The following is a 15417-nucleotide window of genomic DNA, read 5'->3' as shown; positions in this document are numbered from 1 at the left end:
CATGCAACATCTCTCCACGTTAAGGGATGGGAACTGCACCAAGCTGCCCCCATCCCTTCCCTGCTGCTCCTGCCCAAATTGGAACAAACAGATAGCCAACAATAATCTATTTCACTGATTGAACCATGTCATTACTTGGATATGTTCTCCATTTGTCTGGAAACGTGCTCCAAAGCCAGCTCTCTTGGGATCCTACCCTCTTCTCATTCCTGTCATGCTGGCAGCAGGACCAAAACGCTGATCCCAGGCCTCACAAGCAGCTGCATGAGGTTTGTGTCCTTCTTGGCACGCTGCAGGCCAGATGCAGGGAGTTCCTTTGGCAGGCAGCACTGCCATTTATTTACCGCAATTCTACTTTGTTTGCCCTTCAAAGAGCTATGAGTTGGTTTCCATCTGGTTCCTAGAAGCTTTCCCATTCGGGCAGCTTACAAGTCGTGTAAAGTGTATTGTGCGGTCCCTGTGGCCTGGGACACCCAGTGCTCCCAATTCACTGTGGCTATAGGGCAGGGGTGGCCAATCATGGCTCCAGATGTCCATAGACTACAATTACCATGAGCCCCTGCCAGGGCATCTGGAGAGCCATACGGTGTATGCTTGATCAGCCCCCTGGATGGAAGACGAGTCCCATAAAGCAGGGGTAGTCAACCTGTGGTCCTCCTGGATGTTCGTGGACTACAATTCCCACAAGCCCCTGCCAGCATTTGCTGGCAGGGGCTTGTGGGAATTGTAGTCCATGAACATCTGGAGGACCACAGGTTGACTACCCCTGTCATAAATCATATCCTTTATACGCCTACCATAATGTAATGTGTGAAAAAAACAAAAAGGCACAGAAATATTATATTCCTTGTCATAAAATAAAGCCATTTACTTGGGCAGCTGAAAAAAAAAACATACAGAGTAATTCATCAGAACTATAAACATTTTATTCATGTTGGGCCACTGATCCGTTCCGCACCCAAAAGACTGTACCGGCTTTCACCATTCATCCAGCCGCGTCGGAGAGGGGCCGGGTCAAAAGCAGTACAAACATGTCGCTTAATTCCAGCCAGGGCGGTGGCGGCAGCGGGAGGAGGAAGGAGGAGCACATTTCGGAAATGCACTTTGTAAAGAGCTAATTAACATTTTTACTGCCAATTTCATGGGCTGAAGCTTTAACTTATTAAAACGGCCAACAATGTGCATCGGAATTGGCACAGGGAGGGAAAGAGAAGAAGAGGGGTAGAAAAGGCATTGACTTTGCAAAGATGTTATTAGTGGGGGAAAGGAATTAAAAAAAAGAATCTCCCCATAAAAATTATTTTTAAAAATTCTAAGAAGGAATGCAGAGAACGGTGTAAGTTATCTTTAAAAAATATATCAGTAAGACGACGTAGCCAAATCTATTTTGACACAATTATATAAACAGCACAGGACATACTACATATAGTACATAGTGTGTGTGTATATATACACATACATACACACACATATATAATATACTATATACTGTATACATTATAGTGAATACATTCAGGTGCGTTGTACATGACTCTTCTGTAGGACTGGCAGTTTTCTTTGCCTCCTGGTTGGCTGAACAGACTCTCTCCTGGAAGGACTCTTCCTAAGATGTCACGGAGTCACCACTGGACTGGAAGAGGGGAAACTGGCAGCATATTACCACCGGCCAGCCAGACGAAGACAACAATCAAAGCTGGAGGGGATGGTGGTGGACACAACATGGTGCAAATCTTCGCTGAAAGCCATCTTTTGTTGCAGGGAGGGAAATCTTCTAGCTTAATCCTGCAACCGGGAGCTGAGGCCATCATGAGCCGCCTCTCGGATAAGGCTTTGATCCTTCAGGGTCCACAGGAAGTGCATCCTGGCAGGCACGCTGGATCCTTCCGGGACGGCTTGCAGGGAGCCGGCAGCTCTAGAACGCCTCTGGTTATTGGCAAGCTCCAAACTTCCCCTGGCTAGCTTACTGCCGAAAGGCAACCTGGACGATGTTTCTTTTGCCAAGATGTGCTGTGTTACAGGCCCTGTACTGCACTGGGATAAAATGCCCCAATCCAGTGCTCACTTAAAGGCTGCAGCATTTTTATTGGTGGGGGCAGGGAGAAAAGATGTGGGAGGGGAGGGCTTAAGGTTGCAAGGTTTCCCCATGTGGCTGTGTGGACGTTTAATTTGCAATGGTTGCGCTCACAGACAAAGCTGTGCATATGGCCCACGTGTTGTTCTTCACGAGCGTGGCACATCCGCGAAGGCCGTCTTTTTAAGAAGACCCAACGGATAGGCAATGAAGCTATCTAGGTTCGGGGATACCAGATGCAATGCTGGAGGAACCAAATGACAGGAGATATCAAAGCAATCTGAGTCGCAAGCTTGAAGCTTCGGGCCGGCGCCAGGCGAAGCTCCCCGAGGCTAGGGGGTGGAGGGGAAGGGAAAACTTTGTCCTGGGGATTTGGCACGGCAAGGCCTCCAGACGGCAGATATGGAAGGCACGACTCAGCCGGCCAAGAGACATGTCCGACAGCAGAACTGTATAAACGGCTTGCGTTCGCACAACTTGTTGGATTTCACCATCTCGCAGAACGTGTCGTCAGCTGGGAAGATGTGCGTTGTGCAAAGGGGGAGAGAGAGAGGAGGGGGAATAATAAGAAACAGGATGAGACCTTCCAGTCAAACAAACTAGGGCACACAAAAGCTATTCAGTACCGAAGGAAAGAACCAAAAATGTCCCTCTGTCGGACAGCTGATGATGGGGAAGGGCTTTCACAAGCTGCTGATGTAGGCCACGCACCCAGGGATGAAGAGTTATGTTTCAGCACCCCTTTTGTTTGCAAAAGCAAAAAAACATCACATGCTACTCGCTACAAGCAGGCTGCCTTCCCTGCCTTCCCCTCGCTTGCGGGGCTGCTGGTGTCGTCTGAGAAGGGAGGGGCTCTCTCCCTCTCTGGCACAGAATCGCTGTGCCTGGCACCCAAGCTCAGTAAGAGCTGGAAGATCTGAGAATCCCCCAGAGGTCTTGCATTTTGTTTAAAAGCCGCCATATCAGAGGGAAAGAGTTTAACCCTGTGATCCCTACATGGGTGCCTGGCTAGTGCAGAGATCCACAATGCAGTCTCCTACTGAGAGTTTTTAGAAAGTGGTACAGTTGCCCTGCAGGTCTTCTGAGTGGCCAGGCAGATTAAAATAATATTGTTTCAGTGGCCATCACCACCATCCTTTTGGTTTTATTCTCTCTCCGTCCTCTTTCCCAGTGCACCTTTTAAATTAACCCCTTCTCCTCTACATGTGGGCTTCTCTGAGTTTGTGGCTCCACTTCCTGTTCTTGTGGTTCTGTCCACAACTCCGGGTCAGATTTCCAAAGGCACCTGCAGGCTCAAAGAGGCTGGGGCCCCCAGCACTAGTGTGTTTCCCAACACCTGCCTGCTTTCCCCCAAGACACTGAGTCAAGAAGCTCTTAACCTTCTTGCTGAATCTCCCAGTCATTTGTTGTAGCGTCTCAAAATCCCTAAAATGTCAACAAAGTCAGGGATCCCCGCAGCTTTCTTAGCCCCCAGCCCACCCACTCACCCCACGCTTCCATTTTCATAACTGCAGGCCTCTCAGCTACCCTGACTCTTGCACCCTGAATTTAAATCCCCACAAAGTTGGTTCTGTATTCTACAAATAGGAAACCTCAGCCTCAAATGCAATCAAATTGCCCCAATTTGTGCTGGAAGGTGAAAGGGAAGAATGCAGGAACTTCTTGTTGAAGACACACCAAGATCCTTCCATTCCAGGGTCTCCCTCCCCCCTAACCCAAACTTTACCACTCCCCATGAGTCTAAAACACATTCCAGACCCCTGCTGGGTCTTATTTCATTCATTGTGTGGACAGAAGCAACCAAGTTGTGCATGGACACAGGTGCGTGCACAACAGAGAACCCAAAAGCCTAATTCCAGTGCAAGTGCATACCATTGTGGCATCTGTCGCTGGAGATGCACGACCCATTCAGCAAGCTGAAGCCGTCTTTACACCGGACGCATCTTCTCCCAAAGAATTCGCAAGCGGCGCAATTATCTTCACACCTGAGTGAGAGAGAAAAGCAGATGCAGAGCGATAGCCCCAGGGGACCAGATGGAGCCCAAGTCTAGTGCACGAAGCTGTACTCACAAGGCTCCCAGATCTTGTTCCTGGACATACAGAATGATCATAGAGTCACAGAACTGGGAGGGCCATCTAGTCCAACCACCGTACGCAGTGCTGGATCGGCCTAAATCATCCATAAATGTAATTGGGAGAGTTTCTCTCCACCCAAAGGGGCTTATAGCATTCTCCCCTTCTCCATTTCTTCCTCACAACAGCCCTTTGAAGTAGGCTAGGCTGAGACCTTTTCCCACCAGGAATCTGGCGCAGTGCTCGTCTGACCCCTGGGCTAATTTCCGGTTCTGCTGCGCCGGGCCAGATTCCTGCTGCGGAAAAGGTGCAAGAGTGCGTTATCCTGGTGACCTTGGACCAGTCACAACTCTCAGCCCAACCTGCCTCACAAAACTGTTGCGAGGAGCAAACTGAAGAGAGGGGAAGTGGCCCTATGATATAAAACAAAGGAAGTAAATCAATCAATCGGAACCGTTTGCAAACCTCCAGGCCAAAAGGTTAATGCTTGCTTTCCGCTAGCACAGAGAGAGAGAGACAGACAGACAGACAGAGAGAGCGAGAGAGATCCCCTTGACTTAAGCACTTCCCGTGCCAATTCTACACCAGGCTCAGGACTGGATGATAAATACGGATCATACCTTCTGCAAACTCTGTAGTGGAGACCATAGACATCTTCAGCATAAAAGCCCTCGCCACACTCGGGGACACATCTCCACTCAAACGCATGGGAATTCCGGGCACACTGCATGCACTCCTCCCGGCTTGGTCCTAAGGAGAGCGGGGAAAACATGGCTGCAGTCACAGAGGCAACTGAGCATCCTCCAGAATGGCTCTTTTCTCCCTTGCTGACAGTGTTTGTTCACTCCTCAGAATCCAGGTGACATCCCTCACCCCCACGTCATGTTTCAGAATTTCACCCATTTTTCCTATGCAAAACTGTATGGCTGTACATTTGGGGCAAACTGACTCGGCCCTGTAGCCATGCACCTTTTAGGTCTTGCCCTTCCCTTTTATAATCCACGGAGCTAAATCAAGCTAGTTTAGTGATCAATGACCATATAAAAGATATTGATTTTCAAGAAACATGGTGGGTGCTCTCCCCTGCAATTCGATTTGGCTCCAACTGTCCCACTCGGTATGCAGACTATTGATCAATATTAACTGTTCCAAGAAATCACCATGGGTTCACACTGGCCAGATTTAACATGCTGCCATCTGCACGCCTGACAGGGAGATACAAAATCGTTCCACCTAATTGTAGATTTCGTCCTTGCTCTGCTGGCCTCATTGAAACACTGGTTCATGTGTCTTCCCATTGCAAATGTTTGTACGAGCATGCTTGGGTTTATTGGAATCTGTGTTGGCTGATTTAAAGTTTCTCTAAACAGAAGACTCTCAAGATCTTATTAGCAAACCAGCGGATCTATCTGAGGTTACGTTTCTGGTCTCTGCAGTGAAAATACAGGCAGAGATAACAGCATTTGCATAATGTGCTCATTATGCTCACCGTTAAACCAGGAGATGTCATAGGAAGGATGCTGTATCTAAAGATTCTCTGTAGTTAATAAACTTTATAATAATCGTGTTTTTTTCTGCTTCTGAACGGCCTGTGGGCTGTAATAAAGATCAGCTGGCAGATTGACATGGGGTGCAGGATTTAAAGCCCCCCCTCCGTTCCCCACCCCTTCTTTGATCTCCATCTTCTGCCCCCACCAGTGTGGTAGAAACAGGAGGAGAAACAATCTCCGTTCTCAGCAGTGTCCTTTGCTTTTCAAAACAGCAGGAAGAACAGACAGGCGAAATTTCTACAGGTGCCGCCATGGCCTTTTGGAGGGAAGATGTGGGGCCTGGGAGTCTTTCAAGGGATGCTCTGTGGGTCAGCCACCAGTCCTTTGCCATCAACTTCCTCCCCCTTCTAGACTTCGCTAACTGGTGTTAGTGCTTAAGAGTGGTGGCCTCTAATATGGAGAACGGGGTATGATTCCCCACTCTGCCTTCACATGCAGCCAGCTCTCTCAGCCCCACCTCCCTCACAGGGTGTCTGTTGTGGGGAGAGGAAGGAAAGGCAGTTGTAAGCCGCTTGGAGACTCCTTTGAGTACTAAAAAGCAGGGTGCAAAAAAGCAGCTCTTTTTCTGCTAGCAGTTCTCTCCTTTGGTTCTGCAATCTGCTTGAAGAGCTGCATTTTTGGTTACCACCTGGGTCGGATGCAACAAAAGCAATACAGGGCAAATGGAGTTGTCCTTTTCATCTGTCATCAACATACATACATGAAGCTGCCTTATACTTGTCTTCTTAGGGTTGCCAACTCAGACCAATGGGAGTTCTCCAGGATTTCAGGCAGAGGTCTTTCACCTACATCCCCTGGTTCCCCTTTTCACCTACATCCCCTGGTTCTTTTTAACTGGAGATGCTAGGAATTTCTGCGTGCAAAACAGAACCTCTTCCACTGAGCTACAGCCCATCCCAAGAACATAATAGATGCAGACAAGGTGGAAAGGAGGGATCCAGCTGCTGTCATTCTGAGACCAGGACCATTTCTGCACTAGGAACTTTGCTGCCCCAGCTCCCATGCGGGAGCACAAATCCAGGATGGACAAGGTGCACCAAGCCTGTTCCCCTGTACAGGAGCTGGAAGAGGCCGACAGCCTCCCCCGACTCAAACTCCAGTCTGCAGCCCAGCGTGAAGCCCCCATTGTGGAAATGTTCAAGTACAGAAAAGAGTCACTGGAAGAAGACAGTGTGTCATCATGACTGGACACTAGAGTGTCAGGTAAAAAACTGGGACGCCTAGGTTTGAACACCCACTCCACCGTGGAATCTTGGGCCAGCTACTCTTTCTCAACAGGGCTGGTTGTTGTGGGGGCAAAATTTTGGGAGCCACTTTGGGTCCCTACTGAGAAAATAAGAACAGTATAAACATCTAAATCAATAAGAGGACACATGAAGCTAGGGATGTGTGTTTGGATATTTCTGTTTCGAAAATAGCTAGAAACACCCTATTGGTATTTTTTCTGGTATTGCTGGATCTCCCAAATATATCCAGGATACTGAAAAATCCTAGAAATATTTGGGACTAATACAAATATCTGAAGCAGCTTTGTGCAGGCTCCCAAGTCTGTCCTCCCCTCCCCATATTTCTGCATTCCCCAGAGCTTGGTATTAGCTGACCAGGCTGCTTTAAGCAAGATTCTGTCCTTTAAAAGTGGTTTTGTTGGGAATTGGTTCTTGTGGGTTATTTTGGTAGATGCTTGCTTTTTACACTGTGCATCTTTGCGAGATTCTCGCGTTTTGCATAGTTCAGATACTTGGGTTTTATATAGGTTCAAGATTATCCGTCTTTATATTGGCTGGGTTTAGCAATGGCTTTCCCTGGCATTCTTCTGGGAAGAGATTCTGGGGTTTTACTTTCTTTTGCTTTGTTGTTATAGCAAAATGGCTGGGGGCACCTTGGCCAAATGGACTTGAAATCTGGTATTTAAAAGACAGGTGCCAGCAGCTCCCCTACAATTTTGATACCACTATTTTTAATCCCCCCTTCCCTGAAAGATTATCCCTAGGGAATAATAGAGTCAAAAAAATCAGACCCCCCCCACCAACAAAAAAGAAAAGAAAAGAAAAACTCAAACCCAGATCTGAGTACTATACTGGTATTTGGAAACCAGGAATACTGATCATTTGGGGCTCCATTATATCAGGATCTGAAAAATACCTTTCTGTTTTTTGGTGTGCACCTCTGCAGGAGCCAGGCCACCAGTTCATTAAAGCCAGAACTTAATATTTCCAAATAAGACAATTTAGCTGCTAGCCGTTATAGCCATGGCTCGGTGGCAGAACACGGGCTTTGCATGCAGAAGGTCCCAGGTTCAGTACCTGGCGTGTCCTAGTGAAAGGACCAGGAAGGAGGGGATGCATCAGACCTCTGCCGGAGGTCCTGGACGGCCACCACTGGTGAGAGCAGATAATCATGACTTCCACAGGCCAGTGGTTTGACTTCCTATAAAAGGCAGCTTCATACATTAATGTGTTGTTAAATGAGTACAGAGCAGACTCATTGTAAGCCCTTTCCATGAACGAGATCTTAATGTCCCTGGACCGTCATTCGGCCATAGGCCAGGCAATCAAGGGCAGCTGTGAACTGAACATTTCGGGCTAGGAACTAATTGCTTGTGGGACGCCGCAAAACTCAGGTAGTGACACCTGCTTAGCCACTTCCTATAAAGAGCACAGGAGCTGAAGCCCCGTTCTGCTTCCCCCACCTGCCCCCGCCAATAAGCCTCTCAAATTTGGCAGCCGGGTTGCAATCTGGAGATTCACATCCTGGCCTTCAAAGGACACACGGAGCATAAAATGCAGCAGATTCTGCTGGAGAAGAACTGGCCAGACAGCAGATCCTGGAGTCTTACAGGGGATGAGGAGAAAGGACTGGCTTTCTGGAACCAGATTCCCGGGGTCAGGAAACTTTAGATCTATCGGGTCAGCTTCCACCGCCTGCAATAATCCTGTCTAATGACTGGACAGGCAAAGGCATGGGTAGAGCCAGCTTAAACTGTCTTGCCAGTATTCAGATTGGTGTAGTGGTTAGGAGTGGCATCCTCTAATCTGGAAAGCTGGGTTGGATTCCCTGCTCCTCCCCCACATTCAGCCAGCTGGGTGACCTTGGGCAAGTCACAGTCCTGTTAGAGCTGTTCTCACAGAGCAGTTCTGTCAGAGGTCTCTCAACCCCACTGACCTTGCAAGGTTTCTGTTGTGGGGAGAGGAAGGGAAGGCGATTGTAAGCCACTCCAGGGAGTGAAAAGCAGGCCATAAAAAATCCAGTTCTTCTTCAGGTGGGCAGTAAGGTTGGTCTACAATAGCAGAACCAGGAATTAATCCAGCAGCCCCCTGGAAGCCAAAAAGATTTCCTAAGGTATAAGCGTTCCAGAGTTATAGCTCCCTTCATCAGACACAAGAAGATGAGGAGCTGGTTTTTATGCTCCGCTTTTCTCTGCCTGAAGGAGTCTCAAAGAGGCTTCCCTTCCCCTCCCCGCAGCAGACATCCTATGAGGTAGGTGGGGCAGAGAGAGCTCTGGCAGAGCTGCTCTGGGACAGCAGCTCTAACAGTACTGTGACCAGCCCACGGTCACCCAGCTGGCTGCATGTGGAGGAGTGGGGAAGCAAACCCAGACATTTTAAGCTGGTTGTCCTTTGATGGAAAACAGTGCCTCGGCCATTTTCTTGTAACTAGTCGGACAATAACTGCTTATTCATTCAATAGTCAAAGAGATTTCTATCCTCCCTCGCCAAAGTCCTGGTTGAGGCAGTTCATATATAAGAAACAAGAAGTTATCATTACACCATGCTGGCTCCTACCTACACCTCTGTCTGGCTTTCCTACACATTTCTGCAGAGGCAAAAAAACACTGGAACATGCTGATACATAGAGTAGCAGTAGAAAATGGCTGAGGCACTCTCTCCTCATGCTCACTCCCCTAACCTACCTCACTGGGTTGTTGTGAGGATACAAGGGAGGAGGGGGAAATGTTGTACACCTCCTTGGGTCCCCACATTGGAGAAAAAATGGGGTATACATGCAGTAAGTAAAAATAAAAACAAATACAGAAAAGTAGAAACTGGAAACCTGACAGGACTTCTGGTCTCAGGGCTGCTCTATCTACCCACCCCTGTTTTGAATTCCAAATCCCACTTTTGACTCAAGGCAATTTCAAAAGCCGTTTTATGATATGGCTGGAAGTCTTGTCCATAAAAAACAGATTGGAAAGGACCTCCGAGCCTGCACACGGCTTGCCAGATCTTGGTCTGTATCTCCGGGGAGAGGAAAAGCCCACCGTGGAAAGGTTTGACCATCAGTTCTGTTTCCAATCTGACTTTTTTTTAATTGCAGAATTCTCAGTGGGATGGGGGGATTTGTTTTTCAAATATTATTGCCGTGGGAAAGAACAATATGGAAATTGGACCCAATTTTTGCTGCTTCAGATTCTTTCAGCAGCCCCCCCGACCCCCCCCCCCCCCACACACAGTTTTTGAAATCTGGAGAGTTTCATGTGTTCCAAAAATGACTCCTGCTATTCTTCTCTTGGGCTGAGCCCATGAAAGATGGGCTTTCTGCTTTTTAAAGCAGAAATCTCGTAACAAAAATATCCCAATTTTATTAAAAAGAAAGAAGTTTGCTTTCTTGTAACATCCATATATTTATTTCTTTATTTTTATACCACCCTCCCGGAGAAACCGGCTCATGCTGGTGCAGAGGGAAGACTATATGTAGGCATTCGTGAACTGCTTCCCCGTGGTCATTTTTTTGCCTGCTGTGGCTCCTAAACAAGAGTTGGGAGAAGAGCCCTGCTGGGTGGGACCAGTGGCCCACCAAGTCCAACCCCCTGTCCTACACAGTGCTCTCAGAAGGCGAACAGACTGGACTCAGAGGCCAAGGACGCCTCCAAATGCTGCCTCCTAACATCAGGATTTGGAAATTTGGTGCCTCTGTTTCTGGAGGCTTCCAGTAGTCTCTGCAGCTAGCAGCCATCAATGGACCCCTCCTTTGTGAGTCTATCAAATTCCTTCCAGAAACCATCTATGCTTCTGGCTATCACTCCTGGCAGTGAAGTCCATAATTCAATTACTCTTCCGCGCCCCCCCCCTACAACCAGAAGTCTTGGGGGGAAACCAGGAATGGCACCTTCGGAAGAGGCAAGTGGGTCAGAAGGGGGGAAACAATTGTAATAAAGGCAACAGGGATGGACAATGGGGCAACAGAATTACAATCCAGCTGAAGGCCTGATGACATATTATGATGTCCTCCTGCCATCTCCCTGCCACGTCTGCCCCAATCCCGTCAAGCCTATTCTCCTTCTAGCTCCTGGTGGGGGCTTCCGTGATTGTATGGGCTTCCATACATCTCATGCAGAAAGCTAGCATGCCAGGGAATGACCAAGGACTCTTCTTATACTTGTCCGTAAGCAAGAAGAGCCAAACTGGCGTCACTTTCTCTCCCCAGTGAAAGGTTCCCCAGCTCAAAAGGGGGGATGCAGATTAATGCGATTCTCCTTGGCCCTGCCATCCTCCCAAGCCATGTCCGGTATGGTCAGTGTTGGGAGAGCACTGCGCATGTACCTGTACATGTCCGGCAGCTGGAGTGACAATCCTCGCACTGTATCGGTTCCTTGATCAAGTTCATGCCTGGCTTGCATCCTGTAACGCAGCTGTTGTCTACGAGGCTGTGGAGGAAAGCAGAGAAAATCATAGGGCATCCAGAAATGCGGCCACTATCCCTGCCATGCTAGAACCAAGGGGAAGGTATCAATGGGGCCAGGCAACGGCTGAGTCAAGGCAAAAATGAAGGTTCTGCTGCAGGCAACCCAAGGCCTCTCCGCAAAATAAAGAAAGGGAAGCAAAGCAGGTTGGCAGAGCTCAGTCTTCTTGTGAGATGCCTGGATGTCAAAGAGTATTTAGGGAAAAGGCAACCAATGGGAATGAAGAGGAGGAAGGTCTCCAAGACACAGCTTAGGTGGCCAAATTCTAGATTTAGAAGGTAGGGTAGAATTGTGGCCCAGTGGTACTGACCCTGCTTGGCATCAAGAAGGTCCCAGGTTCAATCCTTGAACACTTGAACAGAGAAGATGGAGGCCAGAGCATTCGCACATAGCAGACTGCTCCCAACCAAATTTTCTTAAAACTCAAAAATCTAAAGGAAGCTGCAAAAAAAATCCACCAACCCTGAATTAAGCCAGCCAACCAAGACCCAAACAACAAAAACCCCAAACCTAGATCAACCACCTAGTCTAACAAACCAAACTACAGAAAGGAAACTTGGACAGAACTGAACAGAATCTAAAGCCGTCCAAGTCCAACGAAAAAGAGTAGCATTGCTAGACTCATCCCTCTCTATAAAAGAAAAACAAAGAAAGCTGGAAATCAACAAGACAAGGAAAGTAAGCAATTAAGGAGTTTGTACACAGACAAAAGCTACAAACCCAATATAAATCCCCATTTTATGACATTATTATTTACATGTAAAACAGTGTCAAAAATATTTATACATCCCACAGCCTATCCTAACCATGTCATAATTTCTGCCTCAGACCTAATGAATCCACTAAACCTACAAACACACCAACCAGACCCATGCGTAAGATAACCCTAACCTGATAATCTACCCCAGTATAAATCCCCATTATATTACATCATTATTTCATGTAAAATAAAGTCAAAAACATGTATACATCCCAAGCTTGGCCGAGGGGCTCCATCTACACAACAATCTTGTGGGGTAGATCAAGGTAAAGCATTCAGCTGTCTGGAGCAGTGGAAAAGAGTGAGATTGGCATGGTGGGACAAGAGGCAGAACTGAACTACGAAACACCGGAAAGAAAACAATTTATATACAGTCATGAGCAATGGATCTTCACGCCATTGGTCAGTTTCGGTTTAATTTCTGTGAAAGAACCCTTGCATCGTTTTATGGCTGGGGTTCACCACAACATGAGGAACTGTATTAAAGGGTTGAGAATCACTGACGCAGACTAAGGGGGAGAGCCACGAACATTCCGCTAAAATGGCTGCCAGAGAGGAAATGCAGCATGAACTTCCTGTTTCAAACAACACACCCAGCATGAAACTGACCAATAAGGAGAGACCAACCACACAGCACAAAACCCCTATTCTTCAACCCTATTCTCTCTTTCTCAGTGGTGTGTACAACATATGATTCCCCCGAAAAAATCAGAGGGGGAAACCTTTTGGGGCCATGATCCATGCGACCTACATTCCCTGTCTAGCCCCGCCAATGCCCTCCTCACCACCCACTTCCCATCATCAGTGGGTTGCTCGGCAAACTCGGCCAGCTTAGAGCTCAGCAAAAAATAAACCCAAACCAAAAAGAGCTCTGTTTGCATGAAGACCTGCCGCCGGCTGATCATTTGAAGGCCGAATAAGTTGATTAGCAGTTGCACAATTGCAGCACGTTTTGCCTATTAGGGCTCAATGTTCTCTTCAGTGAGTCTTACCTCTTCCTGGCACACGTACATCTATCCTTTTATGAGTCAGGTCTCTGGGCTTCTATCTAGCCACTATTGCAATCTCTCTCTCTCTCTCTCTCTCTCTCTCTCTCTCTCTCTCTCTCTCTCTCTCTCTCTCTCTCATCATTGCCCCAACCCACTCAACCCAAAGCAATAATGAACATTTTTAAAAAGTGCACAGAGGGGAAAGGAAGAAAAGATTGCAAGCCGTCTGTTTTGAAGTGCGGCCTTGACGGCATCTTTAAGGGCAGGGACAGCTTCAATCCAGCTAACGAAAATTAAAGCCCTTTGGGGGACCAAAGGAGCAACAGGCTGTTTGATTTCCCCCCTCCCCCCAAAAAAATTAAGCTTCCAGAATTAGAGGAAATGGGAAACATGTTTCTAAAACACAAAGACAGGCAGACAACCCCATACCTCCCCCCCCCCCCAAGGTCTCCATCATGAAGAACTCTCAGCAGCTACAATACTAAAAAAAATAGATTGATGGGATTGAATCTCAGAAATTACCTGTCTACAAAACTGAGAACTCCCCCCCCCCTTCCATTTCGTGCACCCTGAAGACTCAGAGGCCACGGGGCTTTTTGGAAAGCTGGTCTGACCTTGAGAAAAATGACTTGGTGCTAAAAACCTCAGTCAGGGCAGGGAATTTCTCACCCCAAGTTCTGGCTGCCTGGCAATGGTGGGGGAGGAATTAAATGTTTTTAAAAAATTATTGAACTTCACAAGGGGGGGGTGAGTGCAATGACACAACCCAGGAGTGACAATGGGTAGCACCAAACAACTGTGGGAAACTACAGAGCTTCCGGCTTTTCCTAAAGCTTCCACCACCCCTTCCAGTCGCACAAGTTGTTATGATCGAAGCCAGATGTCAAAACAGGTCTCTTCTCAGGCACGAAAACCACTTGGTTTCATCTTGTCGTCCTCCCCAAAATCTCGGATCCCAATCCAGGGTGTAATCTCACCACTGGGCAAATGAGAACAAGATGCAATTTAATAAAGATAAGTGTAAAGTTCTGCATCTGGGTCAGAAAAATGAAAAGCATGCCTACTGGATGGGGGATACGCTTCTAGGTAACACTGTGTGTGAACGAGACCTTGGGGCACTTGTGGATTGTAAACTAAACATGAGCAGGCAGTGTGATGCAGCGGTAAAAAAGGCAAATGCCATTTTGGGAATCAACAGAGGCATCACATCAAAATCACAAGATGTCATAGTCCCATTGTATACGGCACTGGTCAGACCACACTTGGAGTACTGTGTGCAGTTCTGGAGGCCTCACTTCAAGAAGGACGTCGATAAAATTGAAAGGGTACAGAGGAGAGCGACGAAGATGATCTGGGGCCAAGGGACCAAGCCCTATGAAGATAGGTTGAGGGACTTGGGAATGTTCAGCCTGGAGAAAAGGAGGTTGAGAGGGGACATGATAGCCCTCTTTAAGTATTTGAAAGGTTGCCACTTGGAGGAGGGCAGGATGCTGTTTCTGTTGGCTGCAGAGGAGAGGACACGCAGTAATGGGTTTAAACTTCAAGTACAACGATATAGGCTAGATATCAGGAAAAAGTTTTTGACAGTCAGAGTAGTTCAGCAGTGGAATAGGCTGCCTAAGGAGGTGGTGAGCTGCCCCTCACTGGCAGTCTTCAAGCAAAGGTTGGATACACACTTTTCTTGGATGCTTTAGGATGCTTAGGGCTGATCCTGCGTTGAGCAGGGGGTTGGACTAGATGGCCTGTATGGCCCCTTCCAACTCTATGATTCTATGATTCACTTTATCCAGATAACAACCCAGAGAGGCGAGTAAAGTTTTGGCTTTAGCTGGGCTTCCTAACTACATTGGTTTCCCTCCCACCAACACATGCACACAGTTGTGGCTCTGTTGATTCCCCCGAACTTTCCTGCTTTTTCAGGCCACCTTACGGCTGATATATGTTGGGAAAAAACATACCCAAAGCATTTTTGGGTGTATTCTCTGTCATTTGCTGCACTTGTAAAGGTCCTGACCACATCTATGCCCCGTTTCCCAGTCACCCTTTTTTCCTGAGCTGTTGTAATTTTCCCTAAAAAAATGCCTTCCATTTTTTTCTAAAAAGAAAAACTGTTGTATCACGTCAATCTACTGCTAAATGGAGTATTTTCCAGTGGGGAGAGTGCCTTGTCTTCCTACCGAATGGTCCGCTGAGCTATTGCAGTTCCTTTCCCCCCTTTTAAAGAGCTGACAGTGAGAGCCAGGTGGTGTAGTGGTTAGGAGTGCGGACTACTAATCTGGAGAGCTGGCCTTGAT

At 47.5% G+C, this 15417-nt stretch overlaps 1 protein-coding gene across 1 annotated transcript in view; it reads right to left on the bottom strand.

Annotated features, from left to right (window-relative positions):
• Nucleotides 1-904: 904 nt before the first annotated feature.
• PCSK6 (proprotein convertase subtilisin/kexin type 6) overlaps nucleotides 905-15417 on the bottom strand; it is a 91899-nt gene continuing 77386 nt past the window's right edge. The window contains exons 18-21 of the mRNA XM_077317465.1: nucleotides 11235-11338; nucleotides 4765-4894; nucleotides 3944-4056; nucleotides 905-2585 (exon numbers count right to left, since the gene is read on the bottom strand). Coding sequence (XP_077173580.1) covers nucleotides 2488-2585; nucleotides 3944-4056; nucleotides 4765-4894; nucleotides 11235-11338 — 445 coding nt within the window. The 3' untranslated portion in view covers nucleotides 905-2487. The remainder of the gene's footprint in view (nucleotides 2586-3943; nucleotides 4057-4764; nucleotides 4895-11234; nucleotides 11339-15417) is intronic.

The sequence above is a fragment of the Paroedura picta genome, chromosome 18 (genome assembly GCF_049243985.1).
Source record: "Paroedura picta isolate Pp20150507F chromosome 18, Ppicta_v3.0, whole genome shotgun sequence".
In the NCBI taxonomy this organism is placed as follows: domain Eukaryota; kingdom Metazoa; phylum Chordata; class Lepidosauria; order Squamata; family Gekkonidae; genus Paroedura; species Paroedura picta.
This window is presented reverse-complemented; position numbering and strand designations above follow the sequence as displayed.